This window comes from Myxocyprinus asiaticus, chromosome 42 (assembly GCF_019703515.2).
Source record: "Myxocyprinus asiaticus isolate MX2 ecotype Aquarium Trade chromosome 42, UBuf_Myxa_2, whole genome shotgun sequence".
Lineage (NCBI taxonomy): Eukaryota > Metazoa > Chordata > Actinopteri > Cypriniformes > Catostomidae > Myxocyprinus > Myxocyprinus asiaticus.
The window spans coordinates 12,489,334-12,508,410 of record NC_059385.1 but is presented as its reverse complement, the minus strand read 5'-3'; the positions used below and the strand labels follow the sequence as shown (position 1 = coordinate 12,508,410).

Below are 19,077 nucleotides of genomic sequence, written 5' to 3'. Positions count from 1 at the left end.
ACAAGGGCAGTTTTAAACCCTTGAAACAACAACTGAACAACATGTATCAGAGGGTTCCCAAACTGAGAATAAGTAAGTCTTTCAGGTCTCTCCCTCTGCCAAACAGATCATCTGAGAGTATCATCTGGATTCTCTCTCTTTTCAGTTTCTTACTTTTGTTCATTTCCTTCAACAGGGATATTCAGAGATTCAGCAACACATTCTATTTCAACTTCATCTTACTGAACAGGTCATTTTCTTTCAGCATCAGTTAGATTTACATCAGGTATATCACTCATTTTAGGGATTCCTGGAGCATCAACAGGTAAGATTTCATCTGGAGTATCAACAGGTTAGTCTTCATTTTAAATTCCTTCCAAAGTTTCTTCATCTAGGTGAATTGGACCAGCTGATTCAGCAGCAGGTGGGAAACCCACAGTTTCACTTGGTTTGCGGATTTCATGAACTGTAGAGAATCATATTGCTTCCGCAACTGGGGTATCATCACACTACCAGTGAGAAATTTCACCTTTTGAATCAGAGAGAGAGTCATCATCAGATTCTTGAACACCATGGTTCTGACAAACCTACTCAAAGTAGGTTTGTATGAAGCAGGAGATGAAACTTCAGGTACTGCCAAGAATCAACAAGGGAGCAAAAGATCCCTGTGAAGAGTGTGAAGAGGACCATCCTTGTTTTCAGGATGAACAGTGTAAACTGGTTAAATCAACAGCTTGCTTCACCACTACATAAACCTCAGACTCCCACTTGTCTGCCAACTTGTGCTTGTCGCATAGACTGACATTTCTCACCAATACACGGTCACCAACCTCTAGGGAGGAATTGGACACAGATTTGTCAAACCTGATTTTGTTTCTTTCTGCACTCTTAAGTGTATTGTGTGAGGCAAGTAAATAGCTTTCTTTCAGATGAGACATTCGGTGTTTGACATACTCTGAATGGGATTGCTGCAAACTTTCCTGATATGGCAACCCAAAGACAAGTTCGACAGGCAACCTAGGCTGGCACCCAAACATCAATTCATAAGTAGTAAACCCTGTAACGTCATGCTTTGTGCAATTATATGCACGGACTAATGGCTTGACAAAATCTCTCCAATGGGTTTTGTCCTTCTCCTCCAATGTACCAATCACATCGAGCAAATTTCTATTGAAGCGTTCCACAGAATTCTCCCTAGGATGGTAAGGTGTCATCGAATTTTCGTAATGTGTGATATTTCACAGAGCTCCTTTATAGTGTGTGACTCAAAAGTCTGGGCCCTGGTCACTATGAAGACACTCGGGAAACCCATAATGCACGACAAAGTTATCCCAAAGGGACTTTGCTACGGTTTTTGCCTTTTTGTTTGATGTAGGAACTGCCACAGCATACTAAGTGAAAAAATCTGTGATCACTAAGATGTCTCTGGTGTTGCTTTTATCTGGTTCCAATTAAAGGAAATCCATCGTGGCTTGGATGTTAACCAAGGATGCAGCTTTTTGGAGCAAGGACTTTCTACGTACACAGCGACCACATGTCCTAACTCTCTGCTCCACCTCAGCGGCCATTCTTGGCCAGTAGAACCTGGATTAAACCAGATCCAGAGTTCCATCCATGCCCATGTGACCCATATTATCATGTAAATTGTTTACTGTTAAGGATCTAATTTCTTCTGGCAGCACTAGCTGATAAGTAATGGAATCTTTATCTTGTTTTCTCCTGTAAAGTACTCCATCTTTTAACTCAAGATGGTTTCATTCCCATAAAAAGAAGGAAAGATCAGGAAGTTCCTTCCTTGTGGTTGGTGGAGGTTGTTTTCCCAACTCCAAATGGGATTTTACTTCTCTAAGAACTGGATCAGCTCTCTGCTTTTTGATTAGGTCTTTTCAGGTAAGGAATGACAGGTAATCCATCAGAATCATCTTCTCACTCGTAACTATCAGGTACAGCATCTGGATGGAGTGCAAGACATTCCACTAAGGCCGTACCAGATCTACCGCTAGCCATTTGCCCAATGAGATGTTTTTCACAGATAGCTCGGACTTTGTCATAAATAGCACTGACAGAATCCCCAGCTTCTGTAAGATGATGTTGCATAAACTGTTGTATCCTCTCGTGCTCTTTTTTAGAGGAAGGGTCTTCCGTCAATTGCCCCTGAGGTCGTCGGGAGAGGCTATCAGCATCAACATTCTGCTTACCCACCCTGTACTGTAATTTGAATAAAAAGGTGGAAAGGGCTGCAAGCCATCGATAACTAGTGGAGTCTAGTTTTGCCATTGTGAGAATATAAGTCAGAGGGTTACTGTCTGTAACAACAGTGAACTGGCTGCTGTAAAGCTAAACTAAACTTTTCAGTCACTGCTCATTTAAGGGCTAGGAACTCAAGTTTATAGGCCGGATAGTGGGACTCACTGCGTGACAATCCTCTACACGCAAATGCAATAACACACATCTTCCCTTTCTGCTCCTGATACAGTGCAGCTTCCAGTCCCATGGTGCTGGCGTCAGTATAGAGAAAGTAGGGAAGTTTGGGATTAGCAAAGCCCAAGACAGGTGCAGTAGTTAGCTTTTTGATGATAGAATTAAAGGCTTGCACACAAAGAGGAGTCCAATGACCCCCAAAGGGCTCCTAAGGATTATGGTACTGATCCTTCTTCTCATCCTTTTTACCACTTTCCCATGATGGTGGATAACCTTAGGTTAGGTAATTGAGTGGTTTCACTATCCGAGAGTAGACTTTGATAAATTGGCAATAATAGCAGAGAATCCTAAGAATGACTTCAACTCTTTAAGGGTTTTGGGGCTCGGCCAGGTTTTGAGTGCTTGTCACAAAAAGTGTCCCAGATAGCAGACGGAGGTCTGAAAAATGAGTTTTAGTTGGTACCGTTTTTCGTGCTCCTCTAGGGTTTCTGAGAATATTATCAAATCGTCCAAGAAGACAAGCACTTATGAATAATATCTCCCATACATCTCACCATTAATCTTTGGAAAGTACTTGGGACATTGGTCACACCCTGGGGCATATGATTAAACTCCTAAAACCCCAATGGACAGACAAATGCGGTTTTGGGTTTGTCAGACTCCTCAACTTCTATTTGGTAGTACCCAGATCGAGGACAGAGAACCATTTTGAACCTGTCAAGGCCGAAAATGTTTCCTCTAGATTGGGCAGGGCATACACATCTTTCACCATCTGGAGATTAAGCTTCCTATAATCTATGCAAAGCCGCACATCTCAGTTTTTCTTTCTCACTACCACTATGGGCGAGGAAAATGGTGACTCAGATTCCCGAAGGACTCCACTTGCAAGGAGATCTCGTAAATGTTTAAGGACTGCCTCAGTGTCTTGCGGATTGATTGGTCAGGCTCTGTATTTGAATGGAGTCTCATCATGTAATTTGATGTGATGCTTCACTTTTTGAGTGCGCCCAAAGTCTAAATCATGTTGACTAAAAACTTCTGGCATTGTTCTGAGTTTTGCAGAGATACGATCTTTCCACTCTTTTGGCAATGGGGATTCACCAAAATTAAGGATGAACTTAGGCTCTGGAACAGGCCCATAGTCTGTGGAAGGACATGGTTGAGGATGTACTGACTCAATTGCATGCAGTTCTGCAATTACACATCATGGTGGGATGGCTATATCATGCTCTGTTTCATTTGTGAGTACTACTGGTAGGCAGTTAGGCTGGCTGTTCAGAAGGGTAAGTAAGCAGCATTTTACAAGTACCAAGTACTTTGCACCAATTAAATCTTTAGGTAGACTGGCATTTTGTTTTTTGGATGATTGACATTTCATGAATGCATGTTTAGTGATGGGACAGCTTGGTTTCAATTCAGCCCCTGTCTGTCCCACAACAGGGACCAAATTTAGTTTAAATCAAGGTTGGAGGTGCTGTTTTGAAATTCCCAGAGAAGTTGCTTCTCTCTCAACAGTTTTCGTTTAGCAGCAACAAGTGTAGTGTTCGGCTCAGAGGTACAAGAGGACGCAATGTGGCCATCCTCACCACATGTAAAACAGAACCACGGTCTAGGCTTCTCTGTTTGTTTCCTATTAGAAGGGGTCGCACTCACAGTGCTAGCAGTTCCTGATTTATTTTTGTTTGGCACCAAGGCTTTTCCAGCCACTTCCTGCTAATCATCATGATGGTGCCGCGGATGGCCGTGGATGGCCGCCTTTTTGTTTGTTTGTCCTGAGTTTAGTAATCTTTTTCCAGTCAGTTTTACCAGAGATGAACTGCTGAACATTCGACAGCATATACCAGTAAATTTTTTCCCGGATTTTGAATATTCTGATGTTTTGTTTGACATTTTAGTCGGAGGCGCGGCTGTGTTGTTTAAACGCACTATGAGACACAGGTGAGGGAGACGAGCAGGCGCGCTGATCAAGCTCCGTCGGCGGGGATTTCAAACAACGCTGCCGAGCATTCATCATGCGAATCTACGCTCTCTTCCTAACAAAACGGACAAACAACATCTCCTCACACACACAAACAAGGACTTTTCAACCTCTGCTGCCTTGTGCTTCACAGAAACCTGGCTGAGTGAAGCCATTCCGGACAGCACGTTACATCTGCCGGGCTTTCAGCTGTTTAGAGCGGATGCTTTTACATCAATGAAAGTTGGTGTACAGATGTAACAACGTTAAAGAGGATGTGCTGTTCTAATTTGGAAGCACTCTTTATTAACTGTAAGCCTTTCTACTCACCGCAGGAGTTTTCTTCGTTTATTCTGGTGAGTGTTTACATCGCGCCAAACGCGTGTTTGAATGCCGCGCTGCGACAGCTGACTGATCAAATCACAGACATGGAACAACAATACCCCGATTCAATTATTATTATTATTTGGGATTTTAACAAAGCAAACCTTACACGTGAACTGCCCAAATACAAACAGCACATTACATGCCCCACCAGAGACAGAAATATACTGGATCACTGCTACACAACAATAAAGGATGCATATCGCTCTGTACCTAGAGCAGCTTTGGGACTATCTGATCACTGTCTGGTTCATCTTCTTCCAACCTACAGACATAAATTAAAATCTGCTAAGCCTGTAGTAAGGACTGTAAAGAGATGGACCAATGAAGCAGAGCTGGAACTACAAGCCTGCTTTGACTTCAGTGATTGGAGTGTTTTTGAGGCTGCAGCCACAGACCTGGACGAGCTCACATATACTGTTACATCATATATCAGTTTCTGTGAGGATATGTGCATTCCTACTAGGACTTATTTAACATTTAACAACGACAAACCATGGTTTTACAGCGGAACTCAGGCAGCTTCTTCAGGCCAAAGAGGATGCTTACAGAGTTCGGGATAATGTCTTGTACAATCAGGCCAGGAACACACTGAATAAGGGAATCAGAGTGGCTAAAAAAGATACTCTGAGAAGCTGAAAAACAAGTTTTCAGCTAACGACCCTGCATCAGTGTGGAGTGGCATGAAACAACTTACGAATTACAGGACTCCTACCCCCAACCCTGTGGTGGACCAACAACTGGCTGATGACCTGAATGTGTTCTACTGTAGATTTGAAAGGCCCAATCTCACACCCCACACCCACTCTGACCTTCACTTCACACAAACACCAACACCTCCTGCAACCCCCCTCCTCCCCCCTCCTGCTACTCAACCTGCACTTAAGATCTGTGAAGATGATGTGAGCCATGTCTTTCAAAAACAAAGGATAAGGAAAGCACAGGGCCCAGATGGCATTTCACCTGCATGTCTTAGATCCTGTGCTAACCAGCTGGCCCCCATCTTCACACAGATCTTCAATAGATCACTGGAGCAGTGTGAAGTCCCATGCTGCTTCAAACGTTCCACTATCATCCCCATCCCAAAGAAACCAAAAATTACAGGACTTAATGACTACAGACCTGTCGCCCTGACGTATATATTCATGAAGTCATTTGAAAGACTGGTGTTGGCCCACCTGAAGGACATCACTGGACCCTTTCTAGATCCCCTTCAATTTGCTTATCGAGCAAACAGGTCTGTGGATGATGCAGTCAACATGGGATTGCATCATATCCTGCAACATCTGGACAGACCAGGGACATATGCAAGGATCCTTTTTTTGGACTTCAGTTCGACTTTCAACACCATCCCAGCTATTCTCCGGACTAAATTACACCAACTCTCTGTTCCCACGTCTATCTGTCATTAGATTACCAGCTTTCTGACAGACAGGCAGCAGCTTGAGAGACAGGGGAAATTCACTTCCAGCACCTGTACAATCAGCACTGGTGCCCCCCAGGGATGTGTGCTCTCCCCACTACTCTTCTCCCTCTACACCAACGACTGCATCGCCAAGGACCCCTCTGTCAAGCTCCTGAAGTTTGCAGACACCACTGTCATCGGCCTCATCCGAGATGACGATGAGTCTGCATACAGAAGGGAGGTTAAATAGTTGGCTGTCTGATGCAGTCAAAACATCCTTGAGCTGAACACGCTCAAAATGGTGGAAATGATTGTGGACTTTAGGAGGAACCCCCCCAACACTGTCCCCCCTCACCATTCTAAACAGCACTGTGGCAGCAGTGGAGTCATTCAGGTTCCTGGGCACTACCATCTCACAGGACCTGAAGTGGGAGACCCAAATTGACTCCATTGCGAAAAAGGCCCAGCAGAGGTTGTACTTCCTTCGCCAGCTGAGGAAGTTCAACCTGCCACAGGCGCTGCTGATACAGTTCTACTCAGCGGTCATTGAGTCTGTCCTATGCACTTCAGTAACTGTCTGGTTTGGTTCAGCTACAAAATCAGACATCAGAAGACTACAAAGGACAGTTCAGACTGCTGAGAGGATTATTGGTTTTTTCTTTTCAATATTTATCTATTTTTTTTATTCTATTTTAATTATTTTTTAAAAGTCTTGTTGCTGTTTTTATATTGTTGTGTACTGGAAGCTCCTGTCACCAAGACCAATTCCTTGTATGTGTAAGCGTACTTGGCAATAAAGCTCATTCTGATACTGATGTTGGGGTTTCTTTGGGGATTTATACTTGGTGGTAAGATTTGCTAACTGACTCTGGAGCTTAACTATTTGCTTCTTAAGTTCATGTGTTTCAGTGGCAAGAGGAACTACGCTTGGAGCTGGTTCTTGTTCTAACTCAGTGGAGACCCACTCTCTTTCAGAATGCATCAATGCATGCTGTTTAGAAGAGCCAAGATGCTGCTTCATGTGGGTGGCCTTCGCAGTATATTTATCTTCTTCTGTGCATAACATAAGTAGGAACTGCGTAAAAGAAGGATTACTATGTCTTTGCTCCAACTGCAGATCGGAAATTAGATTGTTATCCCAGAAGCCTTTACAAAATTGCTTGAGAAGATGCCTTTCTGCTTCTCCAGGGGCGACACCACCTCTTATGATGGTAACCGTTAAGGCTGCTTGCAACCTGTACAAGTAAGCGGATGGGTTCTCACCAGCATTTTGTAAGGAATTCATAAATTTGGCTAGCAGTTCATCACCATCCTCAACAGTGCCAAAGTGGAATCCAACAGCTGCAGGTAAGCTGAAGATGGGGCTTCAGGACTCAAATGTTTTGACAACATCAGCTGCCAGGGGCAGAAGACTATCCAGTATTTTTCTGGACACATGCAAGTCACAGACAGTAGGGTCTTTTAGAATGAGCTTGGCACTAGAGTGCCAGGTATCATAATCAGCTTCATTACTAGGTTTGAGAAATTTACCAGAAAATGCTCTGCGTCTTGATTGTACACGCCCTTGAGCAGCAACCTCCCCACTTCTCACTACATGTTCAACTACAAGTCTCTGGACTTCCGGTGGAGTGAGCACTTTTGATGATGGAAGGGTGGCTCAGTCACATGAGTAGTGGTAGGCTGTGACTGCTAACATCTACATGTCTTGGTTGAGAAAGGGCCATAGTTAATTTGCTTTCAGGTAATGTCTGAGACAATTGCTCACTTGGGCTTTCATCACCAGTTTCAAAATCAGCAGACCCTAGAGTTAGTTATGCACTCATTTACGATAACATCTTGTTAAACACCATTTCTAAATTTGTTCCACTTGGCTTTGCTATCTCTTTTAACCCCTCTGGGTAAAACTTTGTGACAGTACTGCAGACTTGTGTGAAAACACCAAACAAAGCTCTCACATGGTAAGTGACATTTTGATCACTTGACAGTTGGTAACTGCAAGGCAGCTGGGGTTCGAGGGACTGGAAAGCTTGACCACTGGTAAACTCAATTATCATGTTCTGATAAAACTCTATGGGAGGATATACAGGACTATTTTCAAACCAAATTGCAAATTGTATTTGCAATTGTGTTTTCTATTTGTGAACGCATAAATTGTGACATAATTCAAATGCAATTGCAAATTGCATATTACCGTTTGTATTTTCATTTACACAAATGTTTGCTATTTCACTTCCTTGACGTCCCGTATTGAGCCTGCCAAAATTCAAATGGAATAGCAATTCCCTTTGCACTTGCATTTCCGATGCCTTACAAAGACACCTGTCAATCAGTTTTTGGAGTGGGAGTTTATACTGTGGGGTGTGTTTGTAATTGGAAGTGACGTCAGTCACAGTCGACTGCATTTTAGAGCACCTGCCACCTTGCTGTCGACGGCCAAGAAGGAGATGTGCATTTGTGTACATTATTTAAACTTTTCACTAAGGATGGGAAATGAAGCCGCATGAAGATTCTCTGAAAATAATACATGCTAGTGATGTTACATAAGACACTGAAGCTTTAAGGCATGTATTGAGTACGCAGCACAATTTACAATGATGCCCCAAATCAAAGCATGGATTAGATTAAGTGATGAGCTGTTTCTTTACAAAAGTGATGTATTCAGCATCATGACATCCACTGTCTCCTCACCAGTGTACTGCCCATAGTATATCTATGGGACCGCCGTGTTATGCTATTCTATGCTAACCTTGTAGGCTCCCTTTTAGAAGGGCTCTGGCCTGACTGTGCAGTCATGTGAGCACTTCAAGTTGAAGTCTAATTAGAAATGGTTTTCATATTACATTGTCATATATCCTGTCTTACATATAAAATAAAAAACAAAATAATTAGAACACACTATTTAATAACTCTGTTAGTAGTATTTATGTATTATTATTCATATTACATTGAATCATATTCACTCTGATTGTAATGTTTGCCACACTTTAATGTGTGAATCATATTATCAGAAGCTTAAAATGAACACTGTAAGGCTTTTATTTGTGCATAATGGGTTAAAACTTTAACAAGCGCTCCATCTAACAGAGTTCTGCACCCGGGTTTATGACTGCTTTATATTTGACCAGCCACCATATGATTTTTAACACTCCCGAGCCTTTGAAACTTTTCTTGAAAAACTCAGCAGAAAGCATCAGAGCTTCACTCAGCTTCATGTCCCATCCCTGGTGGAAAGCTAAAATAATGTAAAACTCAGATTATTTGTCTTTAATGCAAATGATTTTGGCAAAAGAACCATATTTTTTTAGAATGTCAAATAACTATTCATCTTTCTCTGTTTCAGTTATGCAGCTGACTATCACTGAGTTTGGAATTTAATGCCTTCTGCTTCAATTATTCCATTATTGTTTGTTAATGTTCAAGGATGCAAAATTTGAAATTTTAGAAATGTAACTGTTAATACTCAGCAATTCAGCACCACCTCCTGGCTGGCTTCTCGCCACTGTGGGTACTTGACTAATGGACCAGTGAAAATACCAGAAGAATATAAAGGCATGAGGAAAGAGGTAGCAGGTTTGCTGAGCAATAACAGTCACAGGATTTATAGGTGAAGGATGGCATTTCTTTTTACAGAAATATTTTAGGTATTAAGTTTGATTTTAGATGTAATAAAATAATTGAAATGAAATATACAGTGACATACAATAACAAACAAAATAATGCAAAATAAATCCTGGGTTCACACGTTCAATTTTTCTCTCTGTATATACAGGTATTCACAATTTAAATGGTAAATCTCAAATAAGAGAAAATAAATCTCTTAAAGGAATCTTCAAATATAATAAAATGAATTAATTCTTCTCAATCAATTATTGTATGTGATCGCAAACAACCAGTGATTCAAGTTCACATCATCTAAAGTACTGATCAATTTTCTATTGTCTTGAATTTGAAACCAGATATATTTCAGTCCAATTAGAGAAAGAGGAAAGTTAGTCTCTGTGATGCAAGTCTCTTACTTTGGGAAAGAAGAGTGGTCAGGAGGGTAAGTAAGGGAAGATACTGTCCGTTTCTTTAGGTTCGTTGTCTCTCTTTTTGTTTTTAGCATTGTATTCGGGAGGCTCACCATCAAATAGGAAAATCCAGCTCAAGAAAAAAACCTGGCCTTGTCACAGGCCAGAGTATGCATTTAATGGTTTATCAATATTCAATTCACATCAAAATATGCAACCATAAGAGGCAAATAAAACATATTTACACATGTACAGTTATTAAGTAACAGATTACATTTGTTTACCTCTATATTCACTTCTCTTTTCTTTTAAACAGGCACATGCGACCAACAATGGCGTCAATGAGCTGCAACAATGCAAAGCTCTGATTGGCTAGATCGCTCATTAACTTAATTTAAGGCTTGAATCAACCAAAATATAATTTTGATGGGTTCTATATTTATGTATATATATATTATAAAATATGATATTGATATCAAAGATATGAATTTTAATATTAATAAATGATCATTATTTAACTTGGGTTGCACTATACGGATAAAGGACAGAAAAATTACAAATGCTAAATAAGACTAATAAAAACAAAAGAACAATCTATAATCAGATATTATGATCCATTGTTTTAGCTTAATTAACTATAGCTATAACTTAATCATTGTTAGCTTATATACAGTAACAGCTGTAGTTATATAAGCTACTACGATGGGGCAGAATTGTGATTTCAGTAGATCTGGAAGCAAGTCAATTTAGTTTTTGGGTCTATTTGTTATTGAACCTGTAACCTTTGTATTAAAACCCTGATTCTGAATCAGTAGGCTACATCTACCCCCAATACAGAATTATATATTGTACTTATTATTGAAATGAACATTAAGATTCCTAGTTTGGACATGCAATTCATACAGACCATACAGCTACAATTAAAAGTCAAACAAACAGTGCATTACTGGAGGTCATGGTTCCAGACGGGACAATCCTTGCTGTGAAATCTGTTTATCTTTTATATGTCGAAGAAATTGCCTTGGTAGTTCTTAAATACGTTGATAATTTTCCAGCACTCACACGAGTTCTATTAATAAGACAACTTTCAATGATTCTTTTTTCTGTTTCAGTAGTGCACTTAATGCTGAAAGTATCTGGTAACTTAATGAAAATGTGTGCATATTCATTTGTAATTAACCATTTATTACAATGCAATAACATGGTTTGAGTTGCAAAATAACACCCGATTAACATCCACTAGAATCATATCTTTTAATTATCAAAAATGGTCTACTGAAACACAATAGATTATGACAACAATGTATACAAACAAATTGAAAACCTCCCCTATCATCAGTTTCTCTGGAAGAACCATTTAAAAAACAACCAAGAAAAGGATAATGAGAAACATGTACTTCACAAAGACCAACTGCAATAACATTCAAAAACATCCTCTGGCTTTTCTAAACATCACATCAGAAACAGGTGATTAAATCTGTAGACACAATAAGCTCAAAAGCTTAGAAATATCATCACAGTTTGTTTTGTCCTTCACATGAAATAAAGAGGGATGTTTCATTGTTGATACGCACCTGCAAATATGTCTTAATTCCTCCAATATTCTTCAGTAAACGTCATTTGTAGGTCCTATGGTTTGGAAGGGTACAAGAGCTTTGTTCCTTACACAGAGGAGATGCTTGGCACTCTATGTTGAGTCTCCCAATGTGATTTTGTTTTGAACAAGGTTGAGATTTTTACTCAAAAGAACGTGGCCTTCATGTTTAATCAAACTGTGAATAGCAGAGATCCAGGTGGCAGCATCGTAGTTGATTGTGCCATTGCCTTTTGACAGTTTAGAAAATAAATATGAAGTGTGTGACTAAATGCATCACTATCAAATGTACATACATTGTGCTGTCAGGCATTTAGATTCTTTTTTAAACTTCCAAGACTGAAATATTTTTGTTAACTCTACAAAAATAAAAAAAGAAATAACATGCCTAAAACATCCACTCATTGCATGGTAATTATCAATATGACTTTAAGAGAGGGTAGACATTATGTCATGCTAGGACACCTGAGAACCAAGGAAACATTAATCAAAGTAAGGCTTGAATGGATTATATGCATGAGAGTAGCATGACTGGTTGGCCAATATTCAGTACGCTCTTTGCAAAACTGTAATGTTCCTCATGTTTCCTCCCCCAAAATCTCATATTTAAAGGGATAATTCACCCAAAAATGAAAATTATGTCATTATTTACTCATCCTCTTGTTGTTTCAAACCCGTATGACTTTCTTTCTTTGGTGGAACACAAAAGAAGGGTCAATCCTTGCTATGAAGTCCGTTTATCTTTTGTATGTTTAAGAAATTCCCCTGGTAGCTCTTAAATACATTGAAATATTCCCGCACTTTGAGTTCTAGTCATCAAAGGCAACTTTATGTGATTATTTTTTCTGTTTTCAGTAGTGAATCTGGTAACTTAATGAAAATTGCAGTGTATTAATATGTAATTATAACAATGTAATTACACAGATTGAGTTGCAAATAACACCCAATTAACATCCACTAGAGTCATATCTTTAAATTATCAAAAAATGGTCTATTGAAACACAATCTATTATGACAAAAATGTAGATGATGTTCTCGTTTTGTCTTCAACAGAAGAAATAAAGTTATATGAGTTAGGAACAATATGAAGTTGAGTAAATGATGACAAAGTTTTCATTTTTGGGTGAAATGTCCCTTTAAAACAAATCAGAAGTCCACCTAATTTTTAATAGGCCCCTCTTCCTAATTCTCATCGGCTGTTCCATGGCACTTAGTGTCCGAAGGAAACCATTCAGGCGATGTTTTAAGTGTTGTCATGGGAATAGTATAAGTACGAATTCAGTTAATTATGCCATTTTCATGTCTCTGATCCTTTACTCCAGTCCGTCGTTGTGATTAAGGCCCATATCTCTCCGGGCAGAACCAGCCATTTGTCTGCCTCCCTCGCTTTCTTCATCCTCCTCCTCATCTTCATCATCATCGATTCCCTCCTCTTCCTCCTCTTCTTCGTCTTCCTCCTCCGTGCCATCCATGGAATCGTCAGCTCCCAGCATGGCTTGCTGCATTGCCAGTGTGGCAGAATCCGAGGATAGAGACTGCAGGCCGTCCATGCCCAGAGAACCTAACACATATACACACACAAAAGCACACATGCACAAATAAATATGTAACATTCTAAATAGATTGCAATTAACAAGTTTTTGCTCACCCAATACATTGTTGAGTATCAGAGAGTGTCCAAAATGAATACTGTTCAAAACAGAATTTTGAACAGAATTCAGTGTGGCATTAAAAGGTGTCATGACATGGGGAATCATATTTTCCTTGATCTTTTGACAATTAAGAGGTCATTGTACTACTTAAATACTGTAAGTTTCAGAACTCAAACTTCCTGCTCACTGCAAAAAGAGAATTTGTTGAAACCAAGCTTCCAAAACCACTCATTCTCTACTTCCTCCACACTGTGATGTCACACTGCGGTAGGCATTTGCATCTGACCACCTCCACAACAACAAATCAATGCCTACTTTACCTTATCACTTCTGTAGCCCACCCAGTAGTGGTGAGCAGTGAGATGGCAAGGAGAGAGCAGGTCAGTCAAGAGCAGAGAGCCAATCATTACAGTGGGTGTTTACTGTGAAAACTTAAAGGAGATGCACCCAAGCGTGTAAAAAGTGAGGAAAATGAGCATGTTTTACAAATGTATGACCAAATATTTGTGCATAAAACCTTACTATTATTATAAGTGAATCTCAACAAACATATGATAATAATAAAAAAGACATGTCATGACCCCTTTAAAGAAAAAGAGGCCATATTTAAGCTTATGTTTTCCTCATTCCTCTCTAAACTTCCACATGATTATCACATTTTCTTAAACCAAATTGTGTACAATGAGTAAACATTTATTGAGAAAAGAGAAAAGAAAAAAAATAGCTTTGATAAGTAAATAAAAATTAATTGCTGGTAACTTGGCTGGTCACTGCAACATGGTTTTAAGTCGATTTGTAAGAGTAATAATAAAAATCTGACCCTTGCTGAAGTAAGTGACTTAAGAGATTTCAATCAAAGACATTCAAAGCATCTACAAAAAATTAAAATTCTTGTGTTCTCTAAAACTTTTAATCAGTTTTCTGAGGTTTATCTTTGAAGCCTGAATAAAAATGTTTTTTATATTTCTTTAATCTAGCTTTATGTACTTTTTTATATATACAAATAATGCAAAATACAGTTTCACGAATGGTAGATTTGATCAATTCTCAAATTCATTTAAAACCTTTCAAAGTATCTATATGGACTTGTATCTCTATGGACTATATTACTTGTATCAGACGTTAAAGAGTATGCACTACAATGACTAACTGTCTGAGTTGTTTGTTGAGTGGGATCCGTGTGTCTGCAGGACTCCAGCTACAATGGAGTCAGGCCAGAAACGCTGTGTCGGTCTATGCTGAGATTTCATCTTTTTGGCTTTAGGAGCAGGGTCAGGATTACTGGCATCCAACATGGGCTGCAGTATACGCCTACGGGCATTAATAAACCTTTCAAAAGAGAGGAGAGAGAGAGAGAAAAGGGAGGAAAATAAAATACCAGGAATTTTGTAAGATGCTAAAAATCTATGCTCTGTTTCTGTTTGTGGCCATCAGATGGCGCCATCCTGCTGTGGATTGCATTGAAAAGCTTCAGCGACCTTAACAGTAATCACAGCCATTCTTACCAGTTGTTCACCTGTAACAAGGTAAGATTTGTTTGTGCTGCGATCTGTCTTTTCTCGTCTTCAGTGGGATAAGGGTGCTGAAAAAAAAGAAATAAAAAAGAAAGGGAATGTTATATATATTATATTATATTATATTATATTATATATATATACACAGCTTTAAATAAAATGTAAGTGGTCCCAGACTTTTGATCACCATTGTACATTCTGTAATATGTTTAAAATCAGATTAAAATTAAGACGTATTTAATATCTAATTCAATTTAGAATACATAAACCTTGATTAAAGTACATTTCAAACTTCTCAAGCACAAAGAGGAAGGGGTGTCCTCTTTCTCACCATGAGATGCTGAAACAGCCAGGAACGCATGATGTTTGTGGCATGTTTGGGAAGAACGCCTCGTTTGTTTTTTGATTTCTTGTCATCGCCGTCCAAGAGTGAGGACAAGACCAGGTTCACCTTGGGAGAAGAGAGAGAAGATGAGAGTGTGAGGGTGGGGGAGAGGGAGGGATAGTTGCCATGGAAACAAAGAGAGTCGCCAGTCACCATTTCTTTGGCAGGGGCAGGAATGCCTTCAGTCACCATAGCAACTCAATGGGAGTAATGTTACCTAAAATTAAAGCCAAGGAGGGCACATTTATAGAAGCCTTTCATCAACTAAAAGAGCTGCAGAAAATGACTTGAATTTTTGTTTTTTCATCGAACTTATTAGACACTTTAAAGTATGAATAATGTAAGGCGAACGGAAATGCAAAAGAGTTTGAGATTGAGTGTTTTTAAAGGATGCAAGCTAAATTATTATACTATTTATTTTACATTGCTTCACGCCATTCTGAGACTGACATATTAACATTTCAGAGAAGTTTAAGATGCATAATCTACAAGCGCTTCATGTGCGAATAAATAAATTAATAAAAGAAAAAAGGAAAAATTAAAATTTCCACTTTGAAAATCAAATAATTAATTTCATGCTACCATTGCCACTGAAATCCATAAAAAGCAGCAGCTCCCCGCTGATTTAAATTTTTTAAAATAAATAAATAATAATCAAGCTCTAAAAACAACCTCCTCATTACATTTGCAGCTGGTTTTCCCCCTTTCTCTGCTCAAAATACACACACACACAAACACTAACAGGGGGAGAGTGTGTGATTCAGGAAGCAGGGTGAATTAATTGGAGGCTTCATGCAGGGGTATTATTACTGAAAGCTTGTCAGAGATGTAGCTACAGGCGGAACTCTATTCCCAGCCTGCGTGCAGTGAAGCGCATTGGCCCAAAGTTAGGTATCCAAACAGGCTACAACTGTCTGTCAAACCCAAATTCACCTGTTTTATACTCGACGGCTAGACTGCACTAAACACACAACCACCAGTTCTGAAGTCCCAACTAACTTACACTGTATCAACAGTGGAAGTGACCAACATTGTGTTTTGTTGCTGTCTACACTGAGAGTGTTAAAGCTGCACGTCATTTCTGAATGGCCAAACAAATGGACTTGTACTGTATTAGTGAAATCCAGAGGTTAGACTTCAGCAACATTAAAATTAAAATGAATTAGCTAAAAATAAAAGTCAGTTCACACATATGATATCTGTAAATAAAAGCATTGTATTTCAAAAGGACATACAGTAGAAAGAGTGGTTGGTGTAGCTGTGCAGTGCATTAAAAAAAGAAACGGGGTGTCTGTCAAGGGAAGTCATTGGGAGCTTGTAGTCTAGACTACTCCAATGTTTATAACCGCCACAATCTCGCTTTGTCGTGTAGCGACGCACACCTTCAGTATAAAAATGTTTTTGTAGCCTATAAATAATTTTGCATTCTGGAATTCTCTTTATGTTGTATAAAATAGAGTATGCCGTTAAGATCCAACCCTGTGGTTCCTCCGCATCGAAGCAAAGCAGCACGCGTTGTCTGTTTAGCAGGGGTGGCCTCACCTGACTGTTTTGGATTTGGATGGTTCCCTCCGGTAAACCCTGTGTTAACACCTGCCCCTGTGAGGTTACCATTGCCAGCGGCTGATACAGCGTTCCACCTGTGGGAATCAGTTATAGACACAGGACTGAGGTCAGATTATAGGCTTCACCTTCCTATTATAAAAACGAGACTAAAAACATAATTATCCTGCAGCCCAAAAACAAACCAATTCATCTCACAATCACTGTGCCAACATAAAACAAAAGGGTATTCTGAAAGAGGAAAACAAGGAGTTCTTGTTTGCTGCTAATTAGCCTGATTTCACAGCAATTAGACATTCTATATTCACTCTGTGAAAATAGTGTTCTGTGTGGAATGGTGTTAGGGTTAGGTTAGGGTTAGAAGAAATTAAGTGTAAATGCAGTGTAATAGACCAGCTGCTGTCTAAAATGTTGTTAATAATAATTAAACAACAATAACAAGAAAATGAGAAAACCACTTGCTGCTCTTGGCTAAACAACTTTGTAACTTAGTTGCATTCAAAAGTATTATAATCATACAGTAAAGATTATTTGATTTTTTTTCTGAATGCTTACTTGAACATTTGATACAGCTGTTAAAAAACTTGAAACAATGTTTACCCAAATTACTATAGTTAGTGTTTCGTTGTTGTATCCAAATTGCTATTGAGAATTGTCAAATTGCTTTCATACTGTACGTACGCAAAATGGACATTATAACTGAAATATACCCAAATGAATTGGAATCAAATTGAAAGCATGTTAATCTGAATTGATACCCAGCCCTATTAAAATGGGAACTGCTGTATTATTTTCATAAAAATCATGAATTTGGAAAGAAAAGCTTTTTGGACTGAGATTTCTGAATTTATGGAGCTCTTCCCTCTGTGGGCAAACAGAGTGATTATTGGCCCCCTCACCTGATACCACCTGAGAGTTGATAGTGGTCATGGCAACGTTGTTCTGTTGCAGTGAGCCGGCAGGGACCATGATCCCAGAGGGGTTTACTGTGCTGGAGACAGAGGTGAGAGATGGGGATGAGTTTTGGAGCAGATCCTACAAGGGGAGAAAGAAACAGATGAAGGACTTATTTCCACAAAATCTGATAATCTTTCTTTCTTTTTTTCTATTTTTTAAATCCTCATGTTCTGTTGAAATTGACTTTACTGTTTTTTGTCTGGGGTCCTAGAGCCCCCAATAATGTACATTTAAAAATAATAATAGTAATAGAAGTTAACCACTTATTTCTTTTAATAAGTTCCTCTAATGTAATGCACCATGGCAGAAATAATTAAACTTTTAACACTGTGTTGTATCGCAAAGAATGCATGCACTTTTCAGAAATGTGACTGTTATCCAGTATAGAAACATTGTTTGTTTTGGGTTCATTTGAACACCGCAAACTCTCAGACCCCAAACAGAACATTTGGGAAATAAATTTGCGATTGAAAACTGCAGGCAAAAACATTCAACAGTGTGCAAGTCTTCTCACGCAGAGGTCAGCAAAGGTCAATCTGAAGGAACAGCGAGGGCAAGCCGAATGTGACCTTTTGCATCTCTATGAGAGGAGTTTGCATTGGTGCAAGTGTAAATGTTACTGCTGTAAGAGTGTGCGCATTGTATGACATTGTATGCATGTGTTAGCAGCAACCTTTGGCCTTGAGACTAAAGGCCTAGGGGGAATGTATTTGTGAGTCACCTGCTGCAGGCCGAGACTGGTCTGTGATGGCGAATACGGGCCGCCCAGGTCATTCCGTAGCAGATTGTCACTGTGCATCTTGGTCTTGAGGCAGGTGATGTAACGGTTGCAGAAGTCTTTACAGAGTTCGTTCACCTTCTCTAGCTCCAGCAGGTGAATCCGCAACACCTGGATCGCCTTGACCATCTACGTCAACACACAAAAGTTACAGGAAGCAGTTTACAAGAAATGCTTTCACAAAGGTTGCACAGCTCAACAATAAGGGAACATTGTGAGAGAGTTTGGGGCCAGTTGATGGATCTGTCACTTTTTCCCTATTTGCTCTATTAGCTCAGTGCTGCATTTTCAATATATATTACAATTGTTGATTACAATATGATCACACGGGAAGTCACGTTTCCGAGAGTTCCAGTACCCAAGGATCGGTCAAATTATGTCGACTCACTGATAAGCACCAGCTCCTATCAGACAATTTTGCATCAGCTAAAGTGTGTTTACCTTATCCTTGTTGCGCGACTAGAAGCACGTTGTGTCA

At 39.5% G+C, this 19,077-nt stretch overlaps 1 protein-coding gene across 1 annotated transcript in view; it reads right to left on the bottom strand.

The window, feature by feature from the left end:
- The window catches only part of LOC127432281 (uncharacterized), a 130,434-nt gene that overhangs the window by 16,643 nt on the left and 94,714 nt on the right, over positions 1 to 19,077 (bottom strand). Inside the window, exons 6-12 of the mRNA XM_051683181.1 lie at positions 18,543 to 18,728; positions 17,764 to 17,899; positions 16,844 to 16,941; positions 15,248 to 15,367; positions 14,908 to 14,984; positions 14,553 to 14,731; positions 13,068 to 13,311 (exon numbers count right to left, since the gene is read on the bottom strand). Coding sequence (XP_051539141.1) covers positions 13,068 to 13,311; positions 14,553 to 14,731; positions 14,908 to 14,984; positions 15,248 to 15,367; positions 16,844 to 16,941; positions 17,764 to 17,899; positions 18,543 to 18,728 — 1,040 coding nt within the window. The remainder of the gene's footprint in view (positions 1 to 13,067; positions 13,312 to 14,552; positions 14,732 to 14,907; positions 14,985 to 15,247; positions 15,368 to 16,843; positions 16,942 to 17,763; positions 17,900 to 18,542; positions 18,729 to 19,077) is intronic.